This window comes from Haliotis asinina, chromosome 9, assembly GCF_037392515.1.
Source record: "Haliotis asinina isolate JCU_RB_2024 chromosome 9, JCU_Hal_asi_v2, whole genome shotgun sequence".
NCBI classification, from domain to species: Eukaryota; Metazoa; Mollusca; class Gastropoda; order Lepetellida; family Haliotidae; genus Haliotis; species Haliotis asinina.
The window spans coordinates 41823663-41847720 of NC_090288.1; the positions used below are offsets into that span (position 1 = coordinate 41823663).

Consider the following 24058-nt stretch of genomic DNA (forward strand, 5'->3'; position numbering starts at 1 on the left):
CCTGCTTCATAAAGATGCATGTTCGCCCTATCATATCCCGCTTCGTAGAGATGCATGTTCGCTCTATCATATCCCGCTTCATAGAGATGCATGTTCGCTATATCTTGCCCTGTTTCATAGGGCTGTATGTTCGCTCTATCATATCCCGGTTCATAGAGATGCATGTTCGTTGTGTCATATCTTGCTTTATAGAGATCCATGCTGGCTATATCATACCGGCAGGTTTTGGTGTTTTTAAAACGAACCCAATATTGCCTTGACTTATGTTATACAAATTTAATATAATGTTTCACCGGCCATCGCCTGTCACAAAATAATTCCAACGAAGAAAAACCCGTTCTGGTAAAACATCATCAAATTTATTCAATAATGTATTTACAAATAATGTATGTTAAATACTATACACCATACAGTCACCAATGTCAAGAAAGCAATCATATACTGACATGAAAATGTTCAACACCCGCCATTTTGTAAACGAGATTGACAGTAAATATTGATGACGTCATCAAAAAGGGTAATATACAGATTAAAAACTACTGAAATATGTCGCACGTTCCCTTCTTGGGACAAAACTTCACGAAGCTTGCTTGGGTAATCAGTGACAATAACAGTTTTTCTTAACCAAAATTTCAATGTCAGAGACGTCTAAATTAAAATATAATAATAATAATAATAATAATAAAAAAACTACAACCATTTCGTCCATGGACTCCATCAGTAAAGCATAGGTAATAATGAGAGTGTTGAACAAAGCTGTACTCGTATCCATATAAATAGAGTATAAGCAGGAATCTGGCAATACAAGCCACCCTATGTATATAAGACATCATCCTCGGTGTGCAAAGGTATATTAGCAGTATACAAACCCTGGGCCCATTTGTCACCACAGATTCGCCAGCATCTCCATCCCGACTGCTTATAACAGTAACTTGATTGGACGGCTATCTTTAGTATCGTTCAATTAAAATCTGGCTCAGAACGAAGCTCAAAGAATCCTGACACAATTGCTTGGAACACCGAGGATGATAAGACAGTACAATGTGGAGAGATTTCATTGAATCTTTAATAAAATTATGCCTTAGCTGCAGACAATATCGGGTTTATAACTATACTGGCTGAGTTATAAGTTTTATTATGCAAGAAAAATGGAAATACAGTCAATGAGCGTGTAGGATTAACTACTTGGAACCCAACTACTTGGAACCCAACTACTTGGAACCCATGTGTGGATTCGAGCCCTCATTCATGCGTAATGAGTAAACGCACTTGCTACATGGCTAGACAAAATGCAGGGGTGGTATAAACGTGCTACACTACTTGGAAGTAATATACATTCTATTCCTATGAACGAGGATCTTGTTACAATAGACCTAAATATTTCTTTTAAAGCGTTATCTGAAAATTTATTAATATGATCTGGTTTACAATATTTGACAAAATAAACAGTTAAACCATTTGTGTCTATTAGTGGCTGTTTCGAAAATCCATTAGATTTCCATGGATCTGAGAACAACAAGGCACCGTCAAATGATTATCTTATGAACTTAGTCTTAATAAGATCTTCAAGCAGAAAAACCCGATATCATGTGCATAATTGCCAACTTGACCATCACACTATAGCCAAATATTATAAAAAGGCTGGATTACACTGTTTAAAACACAATTGCAATTTGACAACGTATATTCAGGACCTCTGCAATCATCTGAGCTAATGTACAAAATACGAGAGGATGTTGATCAGAACGGACATGCGCAGTTGATTATTTGTAAGAGAGAAGGTGTTTCATATTATCAACATACACATGCACGATGGACATTTGTAAAGTTGGCGGTCAAATGTTATCCAACACTGACATTTGTACATTATTGGTTTTTCAGTCAAGTAGATAAAATAAAATATGTTACATCCGCATAGATAGCTGATATACGGCGTGTTTGTTTCCTCCGTCCCGCTAGTCAATCAACGTCCAGCCTGCAATATCATCACACTTAGTAAAACCGTTAGTGCTGCCGGATGTGACGTCACAAGTGACGAGGCACCATTTCCATTGTCCGTAATGTATTTACTTTTGTACTTATTTTTATCATCCATTGAGCTCGAGGTGTAGCCTGGTTGGTGTTGCTGGGGCTTCTCTGTTGACTGAAAAAAGAAAAAGAAATAGTTTGGTTAATTGTTAAATTGCCAAATCCTGTGTTAGGCAATCCGCTACATCATTGTTTGTTTTGACGCAAAGTGTGTGTGTGAGTATGGTATTACGCCGCTTTCAGCAATATTCCAGCAACATCATGTCTGGGGAATACTAGAAATGGACTTCACACGTTGTACCCAAGTGGAGAATCCACCCCGGGATTTGGGCGTGACGAGCGAACGCTTTAACCACTTGGCCACCTCCCCGAAAAATGTGTGCTACGTCAACAGCAAAATTTGTGTGCAAATGGATTTGCTGCATTTTGTAGATAACTGATGTGTGCAAAATGCCTTTGCGTTACCTTTGGTTATGAGGATACACGCGCCTCCCTCATCTCGTCTTGAACATCGAATGTACTCGTAAATATAACAAGTCTCAGTTTTCGAGATTCTCGAAGCACATTCCATTCGGAATACAAAACGAAATGATGGGACTAGATCGCCAACGTTTTCTCCTTGTCAGAACCTGACGACAACAATACCATCTCGAACACAACACACGACCTCCATGTTACACTAGCGGGACTACCAGAAACACCACGTCCGGTAATGACGACGAGAAACCTAGAATCGATGGAATTGAGGGGAGTGTTTTATTTGACCATGTTTTCATATCCTGATGCGTGTAACAGCAGTTGGCCGGCATGTTTCGTCCGTGTAGTCACTATTGTTCGTGAAACGTTCCGATGTTGGTGTCATTAGAGCCAGGATGATCAACACCGTAGTCGTCATGTCGCGTGAGGGCGTCTTGATACAACGTTTCCGGTCCATTAAATCGTCGATGAGGGCGTGATGCCTACCAAAATGTGTCAATATTAATTTCCACCAATATCATATCAAATGACTACATTTCGATCTGAGCCGCGTATTGGAATAACGACCTGTCTCAAGAAGACCTCTTGCAAGAAGATCGAGCAAGAAATATGTTCAATATGGAACCGTTATCCTGTCTTAACCGTTGTCTTGGCAGCACGTGCCCAAATCCAGTCCGCCATATTTATTCCCATCGATTGCGCCCTCTCGTCGGAACTATTCCCTTCATTCAATTACGACATCGAAAAATAGATTAAAATAATTTACTTTGATATCGAATGGCACTTAATTAGAGAACGCAAACAAGGTTTTCTGTTGGCTTCTTTAACTGTGATTTGTCAAAACGCGCGACTCGCCCGCGCAGTGTCGGCTAATCTGACCGAGTCTTGAATGACTAAACGTGCCGAACGGGAACTGCAACTTGTCAGAAAATTACAAAATCGCAATGAAATTCCGCTACTCCACATGCTGTTTTCAAAACTAGCCCCGGGAATTAAACCTCTTCGGTAAAACACTAGCCATGGCGAACCCATAATTGATGGGGACGCCCGCATTCCCGATCAATACTAATTCTCAAGCCCTCTTTTTCTGAACGGTCGAATAAAAGCATGACCCTATATTTTATCAAAATGTCAAAAATCAGTCAAAAGGTTTGATAATTGTAGCAGATTTGCATCGCCATGCTGATTAGAATCCTGCTGCACGCACGTGCAATACGTGTTATCATGTGTCGTTTGATTGGCTGTCTCCCCTGCACGCGCTTGTCTGGGGTACAGTTATGAAGTTAATCAAAGCTGAGTCCAATATCTGTCAAACAGCAGTCCAACTTGTGCAAGTCGATATTTGTAAATAAAGTCTGATATGAGACATTATTCATAACTGCCCAGACTTAATATGATATGGAGATATAGATATGCTAGTATTCAATTTACCCATCCATATTTATAACAGCCGTTATCTTGGTGCATTTTCCATGATTTAAGGAGATAGAAAATTGAAACATAAAAAGAAATCTGCACGCTTGTTCTGACAAGTGTTCCATTACTGACGCACTTAATGCGAACATTTATTGCTCCAGATTTAACATTTTCCATCAAAATAAGAACGCCTCCGCTGTAAACAGGGAAGAGTGCCTGTCTGGAGCGGAAGATAGTTCGAATCCGGTCGTGTCATGCCAAAAGCGGAAAAAAGGTATGGTTTGTTATATGTAGTCTAAGGGCTCTGAGGTAGCCTAGTGGTTGACGTGTTCGTTCACGATGTTGAAGCCCAGGTTTCGATTACCCACACGATACTATGTTTGAAGCCCATTCTGGTGCCCCCGTCGAAATATTGCTGGAGTATTGCTAAAAGGGGCACGATTATTACATATAGCTGGAATATTGCGGAGTGCTTCGTTGAACAACCTACCAAATCAAACCCAAAATACACAGTTACGACATCTGTACACCTCAAGTTTTGACAAACCGAACATATTAATGTCAACAAGACGTTGTAGTGTGGCTGGGATATTGCTGACGGCGTTAAATACAGAAACTCATTTTATATCGTGATCGGTTTGTAAATCAGAACACTGATACATTGTGTTGACATGAGTCGTATGATTCCTGCCTTGAATAAAACGCATTAGACAGTCAACAATAACAATCGCTCTTCCCGTCTACGTCTGAAGGCAAGACGACAAAGTCTAAACCACTCCCAGCTCTCTCCAACCCATTGCCCAACACGCCGGTCTTATTGTGGTATCGCCGCCTTCTTCAAAGCATTCTATTGACAATTATACAGATATACAGGCATTACCCATGACAGGATGTTCATTACATTAAGGCCTGTCTGATTACAACATCTCCATGAATAACGACCGATGTGTCTACATCGGGTTAGGGTGCTCTGGTCAAAGACACTTAAACATGATTACCGGCGAGCTGGGGAGAGTTATCTAGGTCCGGTGCTTTTGACACACGTCTAATATGTTGAGAAGACGGGATTAAAAGTTTCGCGAATCTGCAGTGATATGGTCCTTCTGTGGGTTTTTCTCTTTTGCGGACACTGTGTAAACCACATCTTGTCTAAACCACACAATGACCTTGTCGACTTCGAACTATCGGAGCTCTATACTACAGTATATGAGATAAGAGCACAGTGTACTGTGGCACTGAAAATGTATTCTACGGACACCGTGTATACAGCATTCTGTGCAAACAGGACGGGTACACACATCCGACATGCGCATCAATATGACATTCCCTTATCTGTTGATGTAACCATTATCAAGTGCGACATTTCCAAGTCCCAGAGACAGTCAAAACGATTTGCCCTCACAAATAATGTTGAAGTGTTTCATAGACACTATGCTATGTGTCCGCAATGTGAAAATATATCATATATGGGCAGTGCATATACCAGTTCCTGAATAAACAAAAGAGGGAAAAGAGATCCTAAAAGAGATTCATTTGTTTAGATAACTTAGTTCTTGAACAAGTTCTGTTCAAAGAATGGATTGTCATCTCGCAAAGCAGCGATATCCCAGTGTTTTTCAACCTTAACATGTACGATGTGTTGGCTTCATCGTATAACGTTGTGTAGGCTTATCAAGTTTTGTCTGAGGTATCTTGTGTGAGACCGAAAACACAGCGAGTCAGTTTAGTTCCGGGCAGCATTCAGCGATATTCCAGCTATATGGCGGCGGTCTGTAAATAATCTAGTCTGGATCAGTAAATCCGGCGATCAACAGCATGAGCACCGATCTGCTCAAATGGGAACCGATGACGTGTGTCAACCAAGCCAGAGAGTCTGACCACCCGATCCTGTTAGTAGCCTCTTACGACAAGCACTGTCTCTTTTGTGACAAGCATGGGTTGCTGAAGATCTGTTCTAACCCTGGGCCTTCACATCTGTTCTTCACGGGTACCGGGAACACAGAGTATATTTCTAAGCTAAGGATACATCTGTGTATAAACTCACCTCTATATGTATAATGTTATAGTCACACTGGGCACTGTCTCGGACCATGGGTTTGATGAGGATCTCGACCAGCTTGGAGGCCTCCACCCCACACATCGCCTGAATGTTGGGTTTGATACAGTTCATGGCGTTCCTCATATCGCTGGAAAACAGAACACTCATTCAAATGTCGCATGCAAACCTTAATATTCGTACCGATTATCAAAATGTATCAAATGTACACACACACGCGCGCGCGCGCGTATATATATAACTATGAATAGATAACGGTGAATACGTTAAATACCCTGGACCTATTCCTACTAAGTGATTTAGTTTATTTTACGGCGCACTCAGCCATATTCCAGCTCTGTGAACGTCTGTCTTTAAATAATCGATTCTCGACCAGGCAATGCAGTGATCAACGGCATGAGCATCGATCTGCGCTACTGGGAAACTTCTCTCTGATCACTACCTTAGCAAAGGATTTACCATGCCCAGGCGAAACTACAGGGTTGGTACAAGTTTGTCGAAAGGAATAAAATGGAAGTGAATTAATGACGCTGAAGAGTTGTCTCTTCTAAAAGAATATTTTGAGGATTGACGTGACGATATTTCATGACAGGGGACACCAGAAAGTTTGATGAACTGTACCAAGGGGAAACGAACCCGGGTCTTCAGATTGACGAGCTAACGCTTTAACCAATACGCCATTCTACCTCCCCTTTAATTTCACTATAAATACAGACGTGGTAGTCTTACGTCGCACCCAAATTGTGACTGCTTTTAGTGCCTGACATCAGGCATGCATGGATATGTTTTACGCCGTATTTAGTATTACTGCAGGAACATCAATGGTGAGACCCAAAACACTGGTATTTGATGTAACGAGCAACCGCTGTGACATCAGTGCTACCCCGCCGTCCCTAAATTCACATATTGCACAGAACACAACTAGGCCAGACGGTCGTAACGCATTCTGACACGATGACGTGTGTTTTGCGCTTTACAAACAATGAAAAAAAAATATAAATGCGAACTATAGAAGGAATAATTTCCGACATCCGCCTTGTTTACTCAGCGAAATGGCAATAATATTGCTGTTCAACACACAGGAAAGTGATGACAACTGCCTTCACTTTTGTGTCCTGTCTTCATCTATCAACGACATGATGTTCTGTAAGATCGGGACGATCAGAATTAATGGCGAACCAAACTGTTCAGGGAAGGGGACTAATATTTCAAATTGACATCTCTCCACATTTTTCTATATTTTTCTTTACCGGCATAGCTCCTCTATCGTCTTCCGGTTGACCTTTGACATGAGCCGGATACTGTTGTTCATGTACTTGCTGAGGCAGTCTTCAGACACGTACCCTTGCAAGGCGAAGCAGTTTTGGTGGCGGGCATACTCTGAAATGATAAAGACATAATTTGAATATTACCAATGGGATCTGAACGGGTTACAACAATCGAGTGAGATGTCATGAACGATCGAGTGTCATGTTACTGGAGTCTCAAAATTGATAGGTCATGCCATCGGCACACTACTCAGTTCCGGTGTAAACTTGGTATATCGTTCTCTCCCTTGTCCATAAAATTCCAGTTGAAAAAATATAGGTATACTCAGTGTCCTTATTGAGGGAACATAAACATAATACGGGGTAAAGTATATGAAAAAATCCCCAGTTCACTAGGGTTCAGTTCCGCTGAACGCCACATCAATACAAACCGATGCTGCCATGTATTGCGCGTGTATGCCAATTGTTGTGTTCAGGCGAAAGGTTTGAAAAGCTTTTGCCATGAACTTCAATCTGGCACTTTTCATTGTTTGTATTAATCGTTGTCTGTTTTTCTACCTTCATACAAACATTCAAAAAAGACAACTGGCTGCATGATGTCTTACTGTTAATCACACTGTCAACCATCTCAAACCTATTGACATTGTGTATATGACCGATACACGGGCACCTTGGTGACCCTTAACGATGACGCTGAATACACGAAATGGACAATGAATTAAGGATTAGTTTGACTAGGAACAAAAACCACCATAAAATGACATTTGGGTTTCTTGTAGTGTCATTCTCTGAACCGCCGCCATATTGCTAAAAGCGGAGTAAAACTAAACTCACTCATTCTCTGGATCTCTGACTGAATTTCGTTCAGATTGGCAAAGCCATTTTTCTCATATCTGGTTATTATATGATATTACGGAAAACCCTACCAGAAATCAAGACTATGTCGAAATGCCATTTGCTTGAAGTAAATTCAAATCACGTATTGTTGAAAGCAAAAAAAGAGGGAAACAACGAAAGATGACAGACGATAAAAAACAAGCAACAATGGTTTATAAATGTCTTATCGTAAACCTGCTGTACACAGAAGTTAGACAGTGGCGGATATATCTCACAAGAAGTTTCATTGGCGTATCTCCAGGCCCGTTAACTCATCCCTAGTCACAGTCATCTTGATCGCCACTGCCTCATGATAAATCCAATTATCGAATGTACCAGTCTTCATCTTGCCAGATGATAAATTCCATTATTGTATGAACCGAGCTTCTTCAGCTAGGGCTGAACATTCTAAAGCTTTAAAAATGTATCTCGGGTCCTTCCGCGTCCTTTTAATTTGGGAATCTAAACCGAACCCGTCTGAAGAGTTCCCAAGATTGTTTCGATGCGTCTGAAACTGGGAAGATCAATAGAAATTACCTCAACAATTTGTGCAAGCGATCTTCCAGTGTCGCTACAAGATTGCAAGCCTGTCAACCAAACATTATAGGGTCACGTGACCGCCCCACCCTATCCTCATCCGTTAGCGTTGATGATGATGTTGAGAGCTGTGTGTAATGAATGGCCAACACTGGAGGTCAACGCAATGCTAGACAGAATATGCTGACTTGAAAACTCGATATTACTTGTTGCAAGGCATCGATGAAGAAACAAGATTGGGGAGCCCGGGAAGCAATCAACAGATTGTCGAATGCGACAGTTGTGCGACACGATTTCAAAATTATGCTATTTTCAAGACGTTTATCTTCAGAATGTCAGGTTGGCGATTTCAAAGTATGCTACTTTTAAGACTTTCATCTTCAGTATGTCAGTTTGGACCCAAGTAATTCCATAAATATATAGGAAGTCGAAACCGACATGAGCGCAGTTCCTTCACCCCTTTCACAACTAATATCTACTTATATACACTCAAGGGATAAGGTTCCGGTTTAACAAGTAGCAAGTGGTATTTGCCGTCAGGATAATTTTGAATAAAGACGGGTGTATTGCATTGTTTGTCTTATGGGTTACTTTCCAAACACAGATACATTTGAGTTTCATAAAGTTTCAACTTATTTCTCATATAAAATTTAATTTACGTGGTGACCAAAGAAGACACGGGTTAGACTTTACCCTAGAGGCACCTAACGGCATCTGATGGTCAGGTTCGCAGACTTAGTTGACAAACTGGCATATCAGCTGCGTAGATCGATGTTTATGTTGCGAATCACTAAATCGTCTGGTCAAGACTTGATTATAAACAGACTGCCACCATACAGCTGGAATATTCCTGTGTGTGGCTTAAAACAACAAAGTAAACAACCTGCATACTGCGCCCTATCTTGTCTTAACGTGACATCATGTTGAACGCGATAAGTCTGTTCAGAGTCGGCTGTGTGTGATCAGGGCTTCACTCCCTGTCTGCAAAAGACCTCTTGCAAGATGATCGGGAAGCTGTTGATTGTTTTTGGCATTGTGAAGTTACGGAGTGGGCGTGAACAGCCTTTCTTTCAGGTAGAAAATACGTTCAATGCAAAATGCAAAAACAAATGTAACTCGCGGCTTAAGTCGACAATTCGGGAAACATGGCTGGTGTGTTCTGTCTGCAGCACAACGGCATTGAGGTAAATTTGATAAAAAAACAACAAAAAAACCAACATCAGAACATGCAAGCAAACAATAACCTGGATGCTAGGTAGATCCAGAACATCATTAAGTCTTGGTGTTAATAATTGACGGGTTGGCAGGCCAGCTGACTGGTAACAATGTGCGCTACAGGCATACCGTACCGTGTAATGGCACTGTTAAGGAGCTGTTGTTGCATTGCAAGAAAATAGATGCACGCAAGAAGAGACGAGACCTGTGTGATATAATTACACATGCTCTCTCTGCAACGAACAAGCTCAGTCTCCGTAGGCGGAAACGTGCCACAATGCTTGTATATATTCCATCGCGAGTCTTTGCACAGTTTAAGAAAGAAAATAGTTAATGCCTAATATCTGCAAGTGGAACTTCAGTCAAAACGTGAATATCCTTTCTTGCACATGTTAATCAAGAGGCATGTGGTTTGTTATAGCCTTGGGTTTAGGAACAGCTGTTGTGGGTTTGGCAAAGACGAATAACCAGTAACTTCAATCAAAGTGTAAAACGCTCGATCGAATCCATTTTATTGGTAATTTTTGTATGGATGGTTTGCAGGAATGAATGTTGTGTAACGGCGTATACCGCATTAGGCCACGTTTGTAAGATGTTGAGTCTTGATCAACACAATCAAGCGATCATTCACGCAATAGTGCGTAATGTTCGGTTTGTTTCAGCTATATAACAGGGGTCTGTATATATAGTGGTTGAGATCATGAGCATCGGTCCATGGCGGTACGGTGACATGCATAAAAATTAACTCGATCCCGTTAATCCACTCATCACACAAATGTGGGTTCCAAAAGACAATGGAACATTAATCCAGACTCATTATACCCGGATATAACCACCTCGTGGTGTAGAGGACAAAGCGTCTGCACGTCAGGCTATGTAAGGTCCGTGTTTGATTCCCATACCGTGTAGCACCAAACCAAATACAATGGTCTATTTAGAGTCACGTGCACGTCACTACATCAGTGTAACTGTGAGTGATTATGCTTTTACGCCGTAATATTCCACTTGTATCCCCGCTGAGGATCGAACCTGGTTCTTCGGCGAACGCTTTAACCATCAGTCTACCCGCCGCGCTGCAAAGTTTTGAACTAGTCGTGCAACCCTGTTCACCATATCGCTACTATATCGGGTCTCCACGGTGTGAACGTTATTCTTACTAATGACTTCACATTTCCACTTATGCTTCAACGATCAGAGCATGTCACTTCCTGGTCAATATACTGCTACTTAACAATAGAAACACAACATCACCGATGACTGAGGCCATTATTCGACTTCATTCCGATTCAAACCAAATCATACACTTGACTTATACAGCTATATAAGTTTATTTCCCCCATCGACTTCTCTTCCTTTTATGAGGTGATTAATACTAAAATATAACATTCATTCACGTGATTGTAAAAACCCGAGTCCTGCGTTAAATTACAAGGACGGTGGAAAATTGATGCGCTCGTCATCAACGCGCAATTCTGACTTCCTGTCAAAATAGAACGACTATTGATTTTTATTGGCCACGGAAATAAACGGCTTCAAGTCAAGCGATCATGACTATAAGAATAGCCAACGTTGACGGGAATAACTTATTTTAGGGAATCCCCTGGTGTTTAATGGCCAACTAACATACCGTTATCGATACTGTCATGAAAACAGTAATCATGGTTTTGTTTGGACAAGGCAAACAACGTTTCTCCATGGCGACGATGTAGACGAGAGCTATGACGTCTCTTGGCACGGCAGCAGTTCTTCAGGATTTGGACGTAACGCCCGAAACGGTGGTAGTTCACATAGGGGAATCAAAACATTGCTTGTGCTATCGGCTATGTTGGAAATACAACTGTTGCTGACTTGGCAGCCATAACTTTGGGCACAGTAAGCATGAGTGAGTGAGCTAAGTTTTACGCCGCACTCAGCATAATTCCAGCTGTACGGTTGGGTTATGATGATCCGTTTGAACCTGACCACCCGATCCCGTTAGTCGTTTTAACGACAAGCATGGGTTGCTGAAGATCAATCCCAACACGGATCTACACACGTCTCACAGTAAGCATGAGGTATTGTCTTACGATATAATATGTTTTCGATAGTGGTGTATGGTGTATAAACAGGACTGAAAAGTGTATGTAAGCATAGACAATAATGATATGTCAATAACAATAAAATAATGTTAAGACCTATCCTATTCATATGACAACTATCCATAGATCTATAAATATACGTAATATGATACTACAACGCTGTCAATGACCTTAACAATGACCTTGACCCTTTACAGCTTTGTCAGGATGTGCTGGGTGGGACGGAGGAAGTATTAAATACCCTGTTTTCCATATATGGTGTCATTTTTGTAACACTTAAGGAAAGTCCTTATCTCTCTAACATGCCACAGAAAATAAATTGATGCAAACGTGCTTTACAGTTACGGCGACCTTGACTCTGATCTGTACTGAGACCACTGTGTGTAGTCCCAGATCAGGGTGGATATATCACGCGGTGACCTTGAGGCGGTGTTCTCGACATGATAACTGACATATTACAACTGGAGATACACCCCACTCATTCGTCTGTTTAATTACTGTCCTCAGAAGTGTTCTTACACAATTCCATGGAACCATGTGCAGTGACTGACCTTATAACAGTAATATATTTCGTGGTGAATAACCATGAACTTTGCCACAGTGGTCAACTTTCCATCGATTCCGACTGAAAGTGGTTCGTCATTATTACGTGATCTCTACTCGTGTGGGTTCCATATATACAGAAGTTCTTTAGTTCGGCTTGGCCGGACATTTCTACGATATTGGCATTATCACTTCGTTTACTGCTGCTGTCCACTTCTTTTGCCATTAGTAGGACTAGCTGGGGATCAACATATCTATAGACTAGCGCCCCATTGTACGTATATCACTTATAGAAATGTGAGTAGGCATAACGACTTTTCCATACAAGCTTAAGATCCACTGCAGATGGTGTTTAACAAATCACCACCCGATTGAGATATTAGACTGTTACCACACCATCCACAAGTAACAAACTGGCTAGACATATAAAGTACATTCCGGTCGACCTCTTACATACCGTTCGTACATAAGTCACCACGGACATTAGGTGAACTATCTTTATATAGCTGAAAGCTTTTCTGAAGTGAAGTCATTTGAGAGAGCACCCACGAAATGATATATTCAATCTGCGCATAGAACTATCAAACGTAATACGAAGCAGTTATGATTTGTTTCTCATTGGATCCTTTACTGATGTCAAACTTTATGGTAGGAACACGGCCAGTTCTCATGAGTGCTAATATTGCTGGCGATGTTGAAAGGAAAATTGCGGCAAATTTCGCTTCAGACGGCATTGCGTCTGACGATCCTAAACAGTCGTTAGGGTAATTGTACTTCCGCGCAGCGTAACATTGCTTCTGAAAAACACGAGTTGCCACTTAAAATACAACTACATGATTTTATCAGCTCGCAAAATGACTTTAATTATTGAAGAGCAGCGGTTTTGCCTTTCAGACGACGTCGCCGAAAATGTAGTTAAACTTCACAAAAATGCCGAAAATGGACAGTGAAAAGACAGCCAATCACTAGAAGGAAAAATTATTTCAAAATAATTTCGGTTTATCGTCAAACCGTGAATACTAATATAATGAAAACTTGCCAAAAGGTATGGACTGTGAAGGGAGTAATAATTGAACATCAGAATGCCAGACCTGGGCTTGAATATAGCGGGTGAATAACTTTATGTTGCCGGGCATAATATGAGCGCAGTGAGGCGACTGAGGTCGACTTCTATACAGGAAGTAATGCCTCTTCTGAAGATGGAGGTGATGTTAGAACTACCGTCTACGTGGGGGCTACGGCCATCATAGGTCTCATGTATCTATAATTATTGGAATAACGATCGACTTAACCTTAAAATCTCATTATATAACCCGTGTCAAGTTCTGCTCTCTGGCTGAGCGTATGGCTCCTGTACAAAACGTCAAGTCAACTTTAAGACGAACCTTTCACAACTATAAAACCATGCCCCTAGTTACACGGCCCCTTTCAGTAACTATTCAGTCTGGCAGTACAGACTCCGATGGTTTCTTACTATAATGGTACCATAACGCAAAGGTCACATTTGCTAAAGGCTCACTGGCCTTCAGATCTTAAACCAGTCAGAATAGACACACATAACGAATAATTGGGGCAGCTATAATATAATTAAAGGAGAATTAAGACAGAGGGCAACCAACACGATTAGTCTAATCCAGAAACAAGGTCACCATTAAAGTCCGATCTTTGATCACACAACAATTACTCTGGACAACAATTCTACGTATTCAACGTATTCTGCCGGGCATACACTTGTCTCCGTAGTAAAGAACCAGAATATATCTTTCTTAGGCCAATGTTCTATTTACACGCTATACTGCAGTCTATATGTATTTGGCTGTATGGTTAAAGTAAATACCCGACAGTTAAAAGAATGATGGTGAATAATTGGGCAGAGCAGTTTCCGTATATTTTTTAAAAGGGCGTGGTCCCGATGGCGTCCCGATACTTCCGGTTGAGGCAGAGACGTTGTAGTTATGTCAATAGCTCCAATCTGCGCATAGAAGTTCGTGTTGGCGTCGTGAGCAGGGCCTAGATTTTCGAAGCTCTATTAGATAGTCGTAAGTTAATGTTAATGTATGGCACTTATGACAATCATAGCGCCAAGAGAGCTTAGAAAATCTAGGTGCTGAGTCATTCACCGTTTAATTGCACATGATTAGATTCCACCAAGGAGATGGGAAGGGGTTTTCATTGTGGTTAAAGCGTTAGCTCGTACCCATATGGGTACGTTGTGTGGAGCCCATTTCTCATGTTCTCTGTCTTGATATTGCTGTAATATTGCTAAAAGCGATGTGAAGCTGTAGTCACCCACTAAATCACTCAAGCAAAGAGACTTGCAATAAGACTTCCAATCAACCTGGCTAGGACTCCTTATTACTTGCACGCTCCGCCTGTGACATCGTATAGCCAAGTACATAGTTTCTATGTTCAAACCTCGACAACTCAGTCTTTACGAACCCAGTACATGGCTTAACGTGTATAGAAACAGCTCGTTAAAGTGTTCACATGACGCGACGATGACCTGGGTTTGGTTCTAACCAGGAAAAAAAGTGTGTGAAACCAAAATATGTTCCCAGATTTATAATATGGCATGGATAGAAATTCAACCTGACTGACCCAACACGAAGTGAAAACCATAAATCGTCAGTTTAATTATTACAGGTGATCTGATTTCATTGCTAATATGGCACTCAGGGATGAGTCCGTGAAAAATGCTATAAATCCGATGTTGCATTATACCCACCACAATCCGCTAAACTCGAAATTCTAAAGAGTCGGCGGCAATTTTTATCGAACAAATCTAATACCGCCATGATTGCAATAAGTCAAATGCATTCTGTGTTCCTTGTTACAATCCCTTATAAAAACTCCCTTGAAAGGTGTGCGCATATTTAGATTGTCTTCGTTATAACGAGACATTCCCCTCATAAACACTCCCTTAAAAAGGCTGTCAGTGTCACAAGCACCTGCCCATGGACGTCTGGTTTCAGCCCTTGGGAGATTTATCATCAACAGAATGGAATATGAATTATAAACGTTTTAGTATAGCCTAGAGCTATTAGGCACGATGTGGGCTAATTAAAGACGCCAGTTAGACTGCTGCGATTTCCAATATTTAGTCCCATAAAAACCACAGTAACTTGAATGATTTTTTAGAGGAGTAATTTAGCCTGATGTTGTTTATTGCAATATTTATGATTATTAAAAAGTCACTTCAATTAGTAATTCTGGATGTAGTTCAAACGGCAACAGAGATAAATGATTTGGTAATGGTGTAATCTAATGTAATCATGTTAAGGAAGATCATTAAGTCATCTACAAATTACAGATGCTAGAGGCCACATGCATTGGTGTACTGGATGAACCACGGACTCTAGCCGTCAGTGAGTGAGTGAGTGAGTGAGAGAGAGTATGTTTTCGGGCTGTTTGGCAGTGTTTCGTAGCGGGTGGGGTGAAGGCTGGTGGAAGAAGGGCACAAATAAGCTTCACATATTATACTGAGGTTGGAAATCGATTCAAGCCTTCGGCGTGACGACCAAACACATTAAGCATCGGATTATCCGGCCGCTGCTAACTCTATAAAAATGTAAAATTTAAATAAATTAAAGTCAAACAACTCATTTCCACAAATTTGAGGAAAACGAGAAATTTATGGCTGATAAATTCTTCAAGGGCGATCAAATGGCTCTAAAGCAAATAAAAATACAAGTCCAATACCAAATGGATCAAACGATCTACAAAACGATTTACCTCCTTCAAAGACATTAACGAGACGGCAAATCGTGACCACCTTGAGCAAGACCGCTCCGGTGTAACACAAGTTTGATACAAGGCATTACACATAATCTCAACACGTGGCAACACACGACCTTTACAGGAGGCTGGGTGATACCAAACAACGCCCGCAATCCTTTGATATAAACGTACATTGCCCGTACCGCGATACACCGGAAGTACAGTCTCGGCCTGAATTTCTCCGAATGGACGCAACTCCCTTGTTCTAAAAGAGCAGAAATTATCAACAAATTGACTCCCGAAAAAAAACAGGCATACCCGCCCTGGTATACCATGGACATTCCTGTACGTCCTCCTCTACTTTCTTTGAAGTAGTATGCCTCCTAGCGTCTCGAAAGAACGGAACCAGTTGGTATCCTTACTGTGACGACCTCACTTCGAAAAAGGCTTGTAGTTTTGAATATACTTGAACAAAGCTCAGAGCCAAAGGGTCATTTCCAAACTTAAACTGCGACCGTATTGTAGTGTATCATTTGTTTTACGATCGTTTCCAAACGCTGCTACTCGATTTGATCGGTTTTAAGGGGGAAAAAACACGGTTAACAGGGGGCGCTGTGATATGACCCGGAAGGTCATGGTGACCTTGAAACTCTGACAGTTGTCCTCGTGAATTAAAGTGTTCTGCGGATTCATTTGAAAGGACGCATGCGCATATCAGCTTTTCATCTGCAGTTAGTGTTGTTGATGTGCAGTTTATCGGATTAACTTTTGTCTATAACAATTACTGCCATAATCTTTAACGACAGTTACGGCATGTTATTGGTTACATTAAACATCAAAAGGAGACTTCCGTCTTGTTTTCTCCCATTTGCTTGTCATCCCTCGATAGGTGTGGACATAAAACTATCATTGAAGCGAACGGTGTGGGTCATTACTGAGGCTTAATACCTTTATATGCGTCCGCGTTATCACTCAACTCGTAACCATTAACATTTATATGGATTTGAACACACTTGAACACCTGACAGCGAACTGAATTTAAGTTAAAATCGTTACCACCTCACCTCTAATGCCCTGTTGGAAACACTGGACCTGGAATGTGGTTTTGGGATTTGGAAACTCCCAGTATCAGTAGAAAAACCAAACATCTAATAGACCGGGATTCGAACCCAGCGTATGACATGGTAATTCGGTGTCACCATGATCGTTGGCGTCGTAGGTATTCGTGCTTTCAGAAAATGGTTTGCCTGGTCCGGACTTGTTTATATACCACCCGCCGTATAGATGGTTTATTGCTGAGGTTCCAGAACAAAGGTCACACTCACTTTAGGAGAGTAGTTGGTCATGGTTGTACAGAATGCTGTTTCAAGTTAACTACGATTGCAACGAGCAATCGTAAGCGTGTACCAAACGACGGTTATCACGAGCTAATCTCAGTGGTCCTGTAGTTTACTGTACTTGACTATCCCATCACCTGTTTCGGGTGTATAGGCAACCCAAAAACACTACACAGAGGAAGAATACTCACTACATGGCTTGAATGTCAATATTATAGTGATGAAGAAAAAAATCTGTTCAACAAATACCATTTATTGTTGATGATTCACGTAATGAAAGATGAAGCAGAATAAAAGAAACATATGTAGAAAAGAACGATGCCCATCCGTCAAGACTAACAAAACGCGTCATGAAAAAAGTGAGCTGTCCCTTTGCTACTGTGTCATTACAAAAAACAACAAACAAAAACAAAAAACAAACATGCAAAAAAGAAACTACCAACAACAACATATCCCCCGGCCCCCACATTTTTTGGAAAGGACAAATCTATATCATCTGACCGTTGCTTGATGTTTTCTTAGTTTAAGTTTGAATCGTTTTCATGGAAGTCATGACAAACATAAATACCACATATCTGTAAACAGCAAAAGAAACCACTTTAAGATCTGTCTCATCTTCCTGCCAAGATCTGTTGAAAGATATCAAATGGTTTTCTCCGGAAATGAACCCTATCCCTCCATTATAAGACAGAATTGTTTCCATGGAAACCATGAAAAATCAAAATGCCAAAACATAATGATTGCAAATAGCAAAAGGCACCACTTTGTGGTCTGCCTCAAATATCTACCAAGTTTTGAAGAAACATATTGAACGGTTTTTGAGTTCTGCTCCGGGAACGAAACACACCTCTCACTTTTGAGACTATGTCCGAAACGTTTTCATGGAAATCGAGAAAATATTAAATCGCAAAAACCTGTAAATAGCAAAAGGCACCACTTAAGGTTCTGATGGATATATCTACCAAGTTTTGCAGAAACATATTGAACGGTTTTTGAGTTCTGCTCCGGAAACGAAGCCCACACCAAAATGGTCACTACCACCACATTCAGTTGGGGTAGAACCTGCTGCCATGAAAACGCAAATAAATATTGTATTCAGAAATCCAAACCAAACTACACAAAATTCACACACTGGTGTAGCCGGCAAAAGGCACATCTAAAGATAATGGGGAACATGGCGAACACCAAGTTTGATCAAGCTAAAGTTTGGGAGATCTGCTCCGAACAAGATGACATCCTCAAAGCCACAGCGTAAGTTATGTTTCCATGGAAACCGTAAAAAATAAAATTCACATCTGGGTGTCACCCCCAAAGGGCACGTCTAGAGAACATGCTTGACATGTGTGCCAAGGAAAGGAGAATCTGGTTTTCCTCCGCTTCATCTAATAGTTCGTCAATAATATGACTGGGGACACACACACAGTGTCCAAATGCACTGTACCCGTTTTGAAATCGAACCCGATACTTGGGCATGACGGATGAACGGTGTAACCACTAGGTTAATCCATTATACCAAGGTTTACGAGAACAGCACGGGGCTAAAGAACAATCTTCGGACGCAATCACGACCATCAGCCATGACACACACAGAGGAATATTGAACAAGAGCATATAAGCTGTATATCAAGATATCGTTATTCATCAGAGTAAAACCTTTTGTCATCAAGTAGTTACTTCTCTCGTTACTCACCGGGAGACAGCATCTATCCATCATACTCCTACAGCCAGAATGCCCCGAGGATTTTCTGTTATCAGATCCGAAACAATAATTGCCCTACCGATATAATCTCACCGCCAGAGGTCGACATACGGCCAGACCTCACAACTCGAATTAAAGAATATTATGAGAAAAATGAACCGAATTTCAATCCTTTAAACGGCCCGGTCGTTCTCACCTGACACCCTGCGGCCAGGAAAGAAAGGGACTTTACGTCACTGGCTTTCTCTCGTGTCCATCTACCTTTCGTTAAGCCGTATGATTTTATCGGATTTGGCTTTTACCGTATCGATGACAACGTATCTTGCCTCCCGTCGGAGCTCCGGCTAATGGAGTTTTATGACATAAAACAGGATCAGCTATAATAAACTGGCTATTCCGCTGCAACTACCACAATTTCATTGTAGCAGCTTCCTGAAGCCCTATTACACCACGTTTGTGAGTTAGGTTGGAAGCGGTTGGTAATCGGGTGACTGCCGTGGTAGAAGACGTTCTGATATCCTGTAACCAGTGGTGATGCCTAGCTCTTGTTGCTGTACAGTATACCCTTAATGGAATATCGATATTCGAGCGTTATATCTTAAGGCACGTAACAACATTCCTAGTGATTTGTAATCTGATATTTAGTTCTTGGACTTAAAAGGTATGTTCAGTTCCTTGGCAGAGATGTCGATGTGGCCACGTAGACGTTACGTAGTCACTGGTGGTTACATACAAAACAAAACATACTTCAGACCAAATAATCCCAAATGATTCAAGCAAAGAATTCTAAATAACACAAGCAAAGAATTCCAAATAACCCAAGCAAGTCTGGAAGTGTACACTTTTATGGCACGTAGGATATTTACAGGAATTGAAATGACTTGTTTTCTCATAAATAATATTCTTTGAACTACGGTTAAACAATTTTGATGATCAGTCTTGAAACGTTATCATTTCAGAAACTAAGCGTTAGAGTGACCATAGACTACATACTTTACTCTGAGAAGGTCCATTCGAATGTTTCTTGAATTTAATTCGTTTCTAAATAATGACAATGAATTCACAAATACATGTCGTGACATGGCGCCCAAAGGGAGCAAATTACGTTAAGCGAACTCTCATTTTGGCAAAGTTACACGAGACTCATTATGTAACCAAATGAGAGACTGGATATTCCGAACTTTCAAAAAGCATTTACGTAAGATGGCTCACGTTTTATATTAAGCACACGCAAGCAACATATATGTGTCCAGATTATATCAACAAACATTCAGTCAAATCAATGCGTTTAGAAATGTGAAGGAATAGCGACATTCGTGATACTAAAAACGCGCATGCTTTCATGATTAACAGCAGCCCACATAAACAACCGCCCTGCCACCGACCACCAACTTACATCACTATTTGCTATCTCCCATATCATGTTATGAGTCACGTGTCCTTGCCAAACATCTGCCCACCTAGCGAAGTACATTCTATACAGTATTACTTTTTGTCAGCTATTCAAACACTGCAACTGCTTATCGCAGGTGTTTCACAAAGAAGTGGGATCTCAAAGGAGAGGGTGATAAGACCCGCCATTAGGCGCTACTTCAACAGCGAGCAGGTCAACTGAAACACATGCACGCATGCACTCTGACACGACAATGTTCGGCATTATCTCAACAAAATATGTTTTTCTTTCAGTTTCTCTGGATGCAGGTTATGTAAATGGCAGAGACTTCCCAGACTGGCTATAGACTTTTGTTATCAATGAAAGGACTGTGTAAGGACTGCAGCTACATCGCCCATGTCTCGCATGTAATACCAAGGGGTAAAGGTGGTGAGCGGATGGCTGACATGAACCTGACATGACTGAGTGAGTGAGTGACTTCGGGAGGTTGGTTGGGTGAATGCGTGAGTGACTTCGGGATTTTGGTTGGGTGAGTGCGTGAGTGAATGAATGGTTGGGTGAATGGGTGAAAGAATGTGTGGTTGGGTGAGTAAATGAGTGGTTGGGTGAGTGAGTGAGTGAGTGGTTCGGTGAGTAACTGAGTGGTTGGGTGAGTGGGTGAGTGACTTCGGGAGGTTGGTTGGGTGAGTGCGTGAGTGAATGAATGGTTGGGTGAATGGGTGAAAGAATGTGTGGTTGGGTGAGTAAATGAGTGGTGGGGTGAGTGAGTGAATGAGTGGTTGGGCGAGTGGGTGAGTAAATGAGTGGCTGGGTGAATGAGTGAGTGAATGAGTGGTTGGGTGAGTGGGTGAGTAAATGAGTTTTTGGGTGAGTGAGTGAATGAATGCTTGTGTGAGTGGGTGAGTAAATGAGTGGTGGGGTGAGTGAGAGAGTGATTATGGTTTTACGCCTCATTTGAAAATATTCAGCAACAGCATGCAGGGAACACCAGAAATGGGCTTCACACATTGTACCCAGGGGGGAATCAAACTCGGGTCTACGACGTCTCGAGCCTAGGCGGTATTATTGCGAGAAAAAAATAAACAACATTCAAAATACCTCATTACCAGATAATCAATTATAAAGTGTGTCTCGTGTTGATGGTGTTAGATCAGTGAACGCAATCAATGCAAACAGATGTTAGGACCGATGTTAATGCTAGATTTTTGCTACGCCCAAAAGACGCTACTGAATCTCAAACTCTTTGGGAAATGACAGCATTCAAATAACCTCTGACAAATATCTAAATTATGAATTCTTTATCTAAATAGTTTTACAAGTTACACTATTTTCTAAAGATGACTTAAAATAGCGACATGGATTTATCCAAATCTCCTTCAAATCTTTTACAATCCTGCAAAACCTTTTGAACGTTACCAGTCAACGTCAAGGCTACATCTCAGGTTATATGAAGGAAGCATTAATACAATCATGGTACCAAATATCAAATGTAATAAGTATGTTGGGAATACAAAGAAATACTGTTGAATTTATATATTCTGTGATACAGGGTCACGGCTATGGCATTTACACCCACACCCAACAGATAATTGGGCTTCTGGAGTTGATATTGCTCTATTACTACAGCAGTTTTATCAAAGAAGGCAGTGCAAAACAATTCTCACTCACTCATAGAACAGGACTACATGTATCTGTTTATCCAAGAAAAAATGGCCTTATTTAAACGGGGAGACGAAATTACGTAACTGAGAATTTGTATCAACGGGATTGCGATTCATCAATGCGTGCATTAATTGTTTTCCGGCAGAAATAACTCAATAATATAGCGACGTTTCATTTCAACCATCCTTCACAACGGAAGAACAAGCATGAAATATCATTCACATCAATTTTATATCACAAAGGCATGCATGCTAACTAGGAGTTTTAGTGACTCAGCAGAAGGTTACCAAGTTCATGAACAAAACGCTAGATATGAAAACCTTAACCCTGAACCATAACCCTTCCAAAAAATATCCAAGCTTAATATTTATAGAACAGCCAAATCACCCAAAACATGCCATCAGTGAGATAGCAACATATCTTTAATTTTACTCATTGGAAATCCCTAGGGGATAATTCATGGAACTCCATGTCTCTTTGCCGTCACGTCTGTCAAATCTGAGATATTTTACTGTGTCGTTTGCGATAGAAAAAAATGCCAAATTGCATGTTTAGCACCGGTGAATAACCACTTGTTTTATATGATAACAGACTTGAGACAATTCGTACTTGTTCGGATCAATAGTAGGTCGGGATTGGCATCTAAACACAGCCGTATTTGAATCAATCTTAAATCAGCTGTCAAGTTATCGGCCAAATTCAGTCTAAGCTGCGGGGAAATATTCATTTATACGCAGTTTTCGGTCTTTGTGAATATTTGATGGAGGAATGAATGCGGACCCGTGGGGGCATTTGACTGAGCACCTGTCTACCCAAACTAGTATGCATTTATCTCCCCTTGGAATATTCTCTTGTCCCGTGGGAGAAATATTTTCGCATTGGCATGCCACTGTCTCTGGGACTAACGCTATTTCGCTACTTTGTATCTTACATTGTTTGCAGTTCATATGATACTTCATAATGATAATATTAGACTTCTGACGACTTAATTCACCTTTATGAAAACGAGGACTGACCATAGGCCTGGTCAGCTGGCATGATCTAATTATTTCTGTCCTACATTGGACACTACCTAGAAAATATACGAGCGCTTCAAGCAATGTCGATTTCGCTCTCGCGAAACTTTACGTCTTCTGGTATTTTCTGTCCATTCAGTTTAAATATATATTTTTATGATAGGTGGATATCACACATAAAAGACCAGAGATTAACAAGTCTCCGTTTTCTGTCGAAATTGATTCAAATGTCTTTAAAAGAAAATCCTTGTGGGAGCTATATGCCTGGATCTCTGAAGATCAGAAAAGACATCAGGTGTAAGTGTACAAGACACATCCTTCTCTTTCGGTTGCACACACGACCCTAAAAACTTGCAGAAATGTCGGTTTTTGTTTCCTAACGCCTCACGGCAATACTCTGGCGTGTCATACTTTAATCCAAAGGCTGACATCCTCACATTCTCTCGTTCCATTGCTGAATTCCTTACAATCCCGTGGTTGTCATACTTACAATCCCATTGCTGACTTCGTTACAATCTCAGCATACGGACATCCTTACAATCCCATTGCTGACACCATTACAATCCCGCTAATTGCATCCTTACCATATCAGTACAGACATGCTTACAATCCCGTTCATGACACCCTTACAATGTCAATTTGGTAATATCCACAGCCGTAACTGGACATACCTGCAATCAAGATAAAGCTAAACTCACTTTAACACCATTACTCGACCTGCTACCACCGTGACAGTATAT

The 24058-nt window shown here is 41.0% G+C and overlaps 1 protein-coding gene across 1 annotated transcript in view; it reads right to left on the reverse strand.

The window, feature by feature from the left end:
• Window positions 1-337: 337 nt before the first annotated feature.
• Window positions 338-24058, reverse strand: part of LOC137296777 (uncharacterized) — a 132311-nt gene continuing 108590 nt past the window's right edge. Inside the window, exons 4-6 of the mRNA XM_067828630.1 lie at window positions 7228-7357; window positions 5966-6107; window positions 338-2143 (exon numbers count right to left, since the gene is read on the reverse strand). Of these exons, the coding sequence (XP_067684731.1) occupies window positions 1964-2143; window positions 5966-6107; window positions 7228-7357 (452 nt within the window). The 3' untranslated portion in view covers window positions 338-1963. The remainder of the gene's footprint in view (window positions 2144-5965; window positions 6108-7227; window positions 7358-24058) is intronic.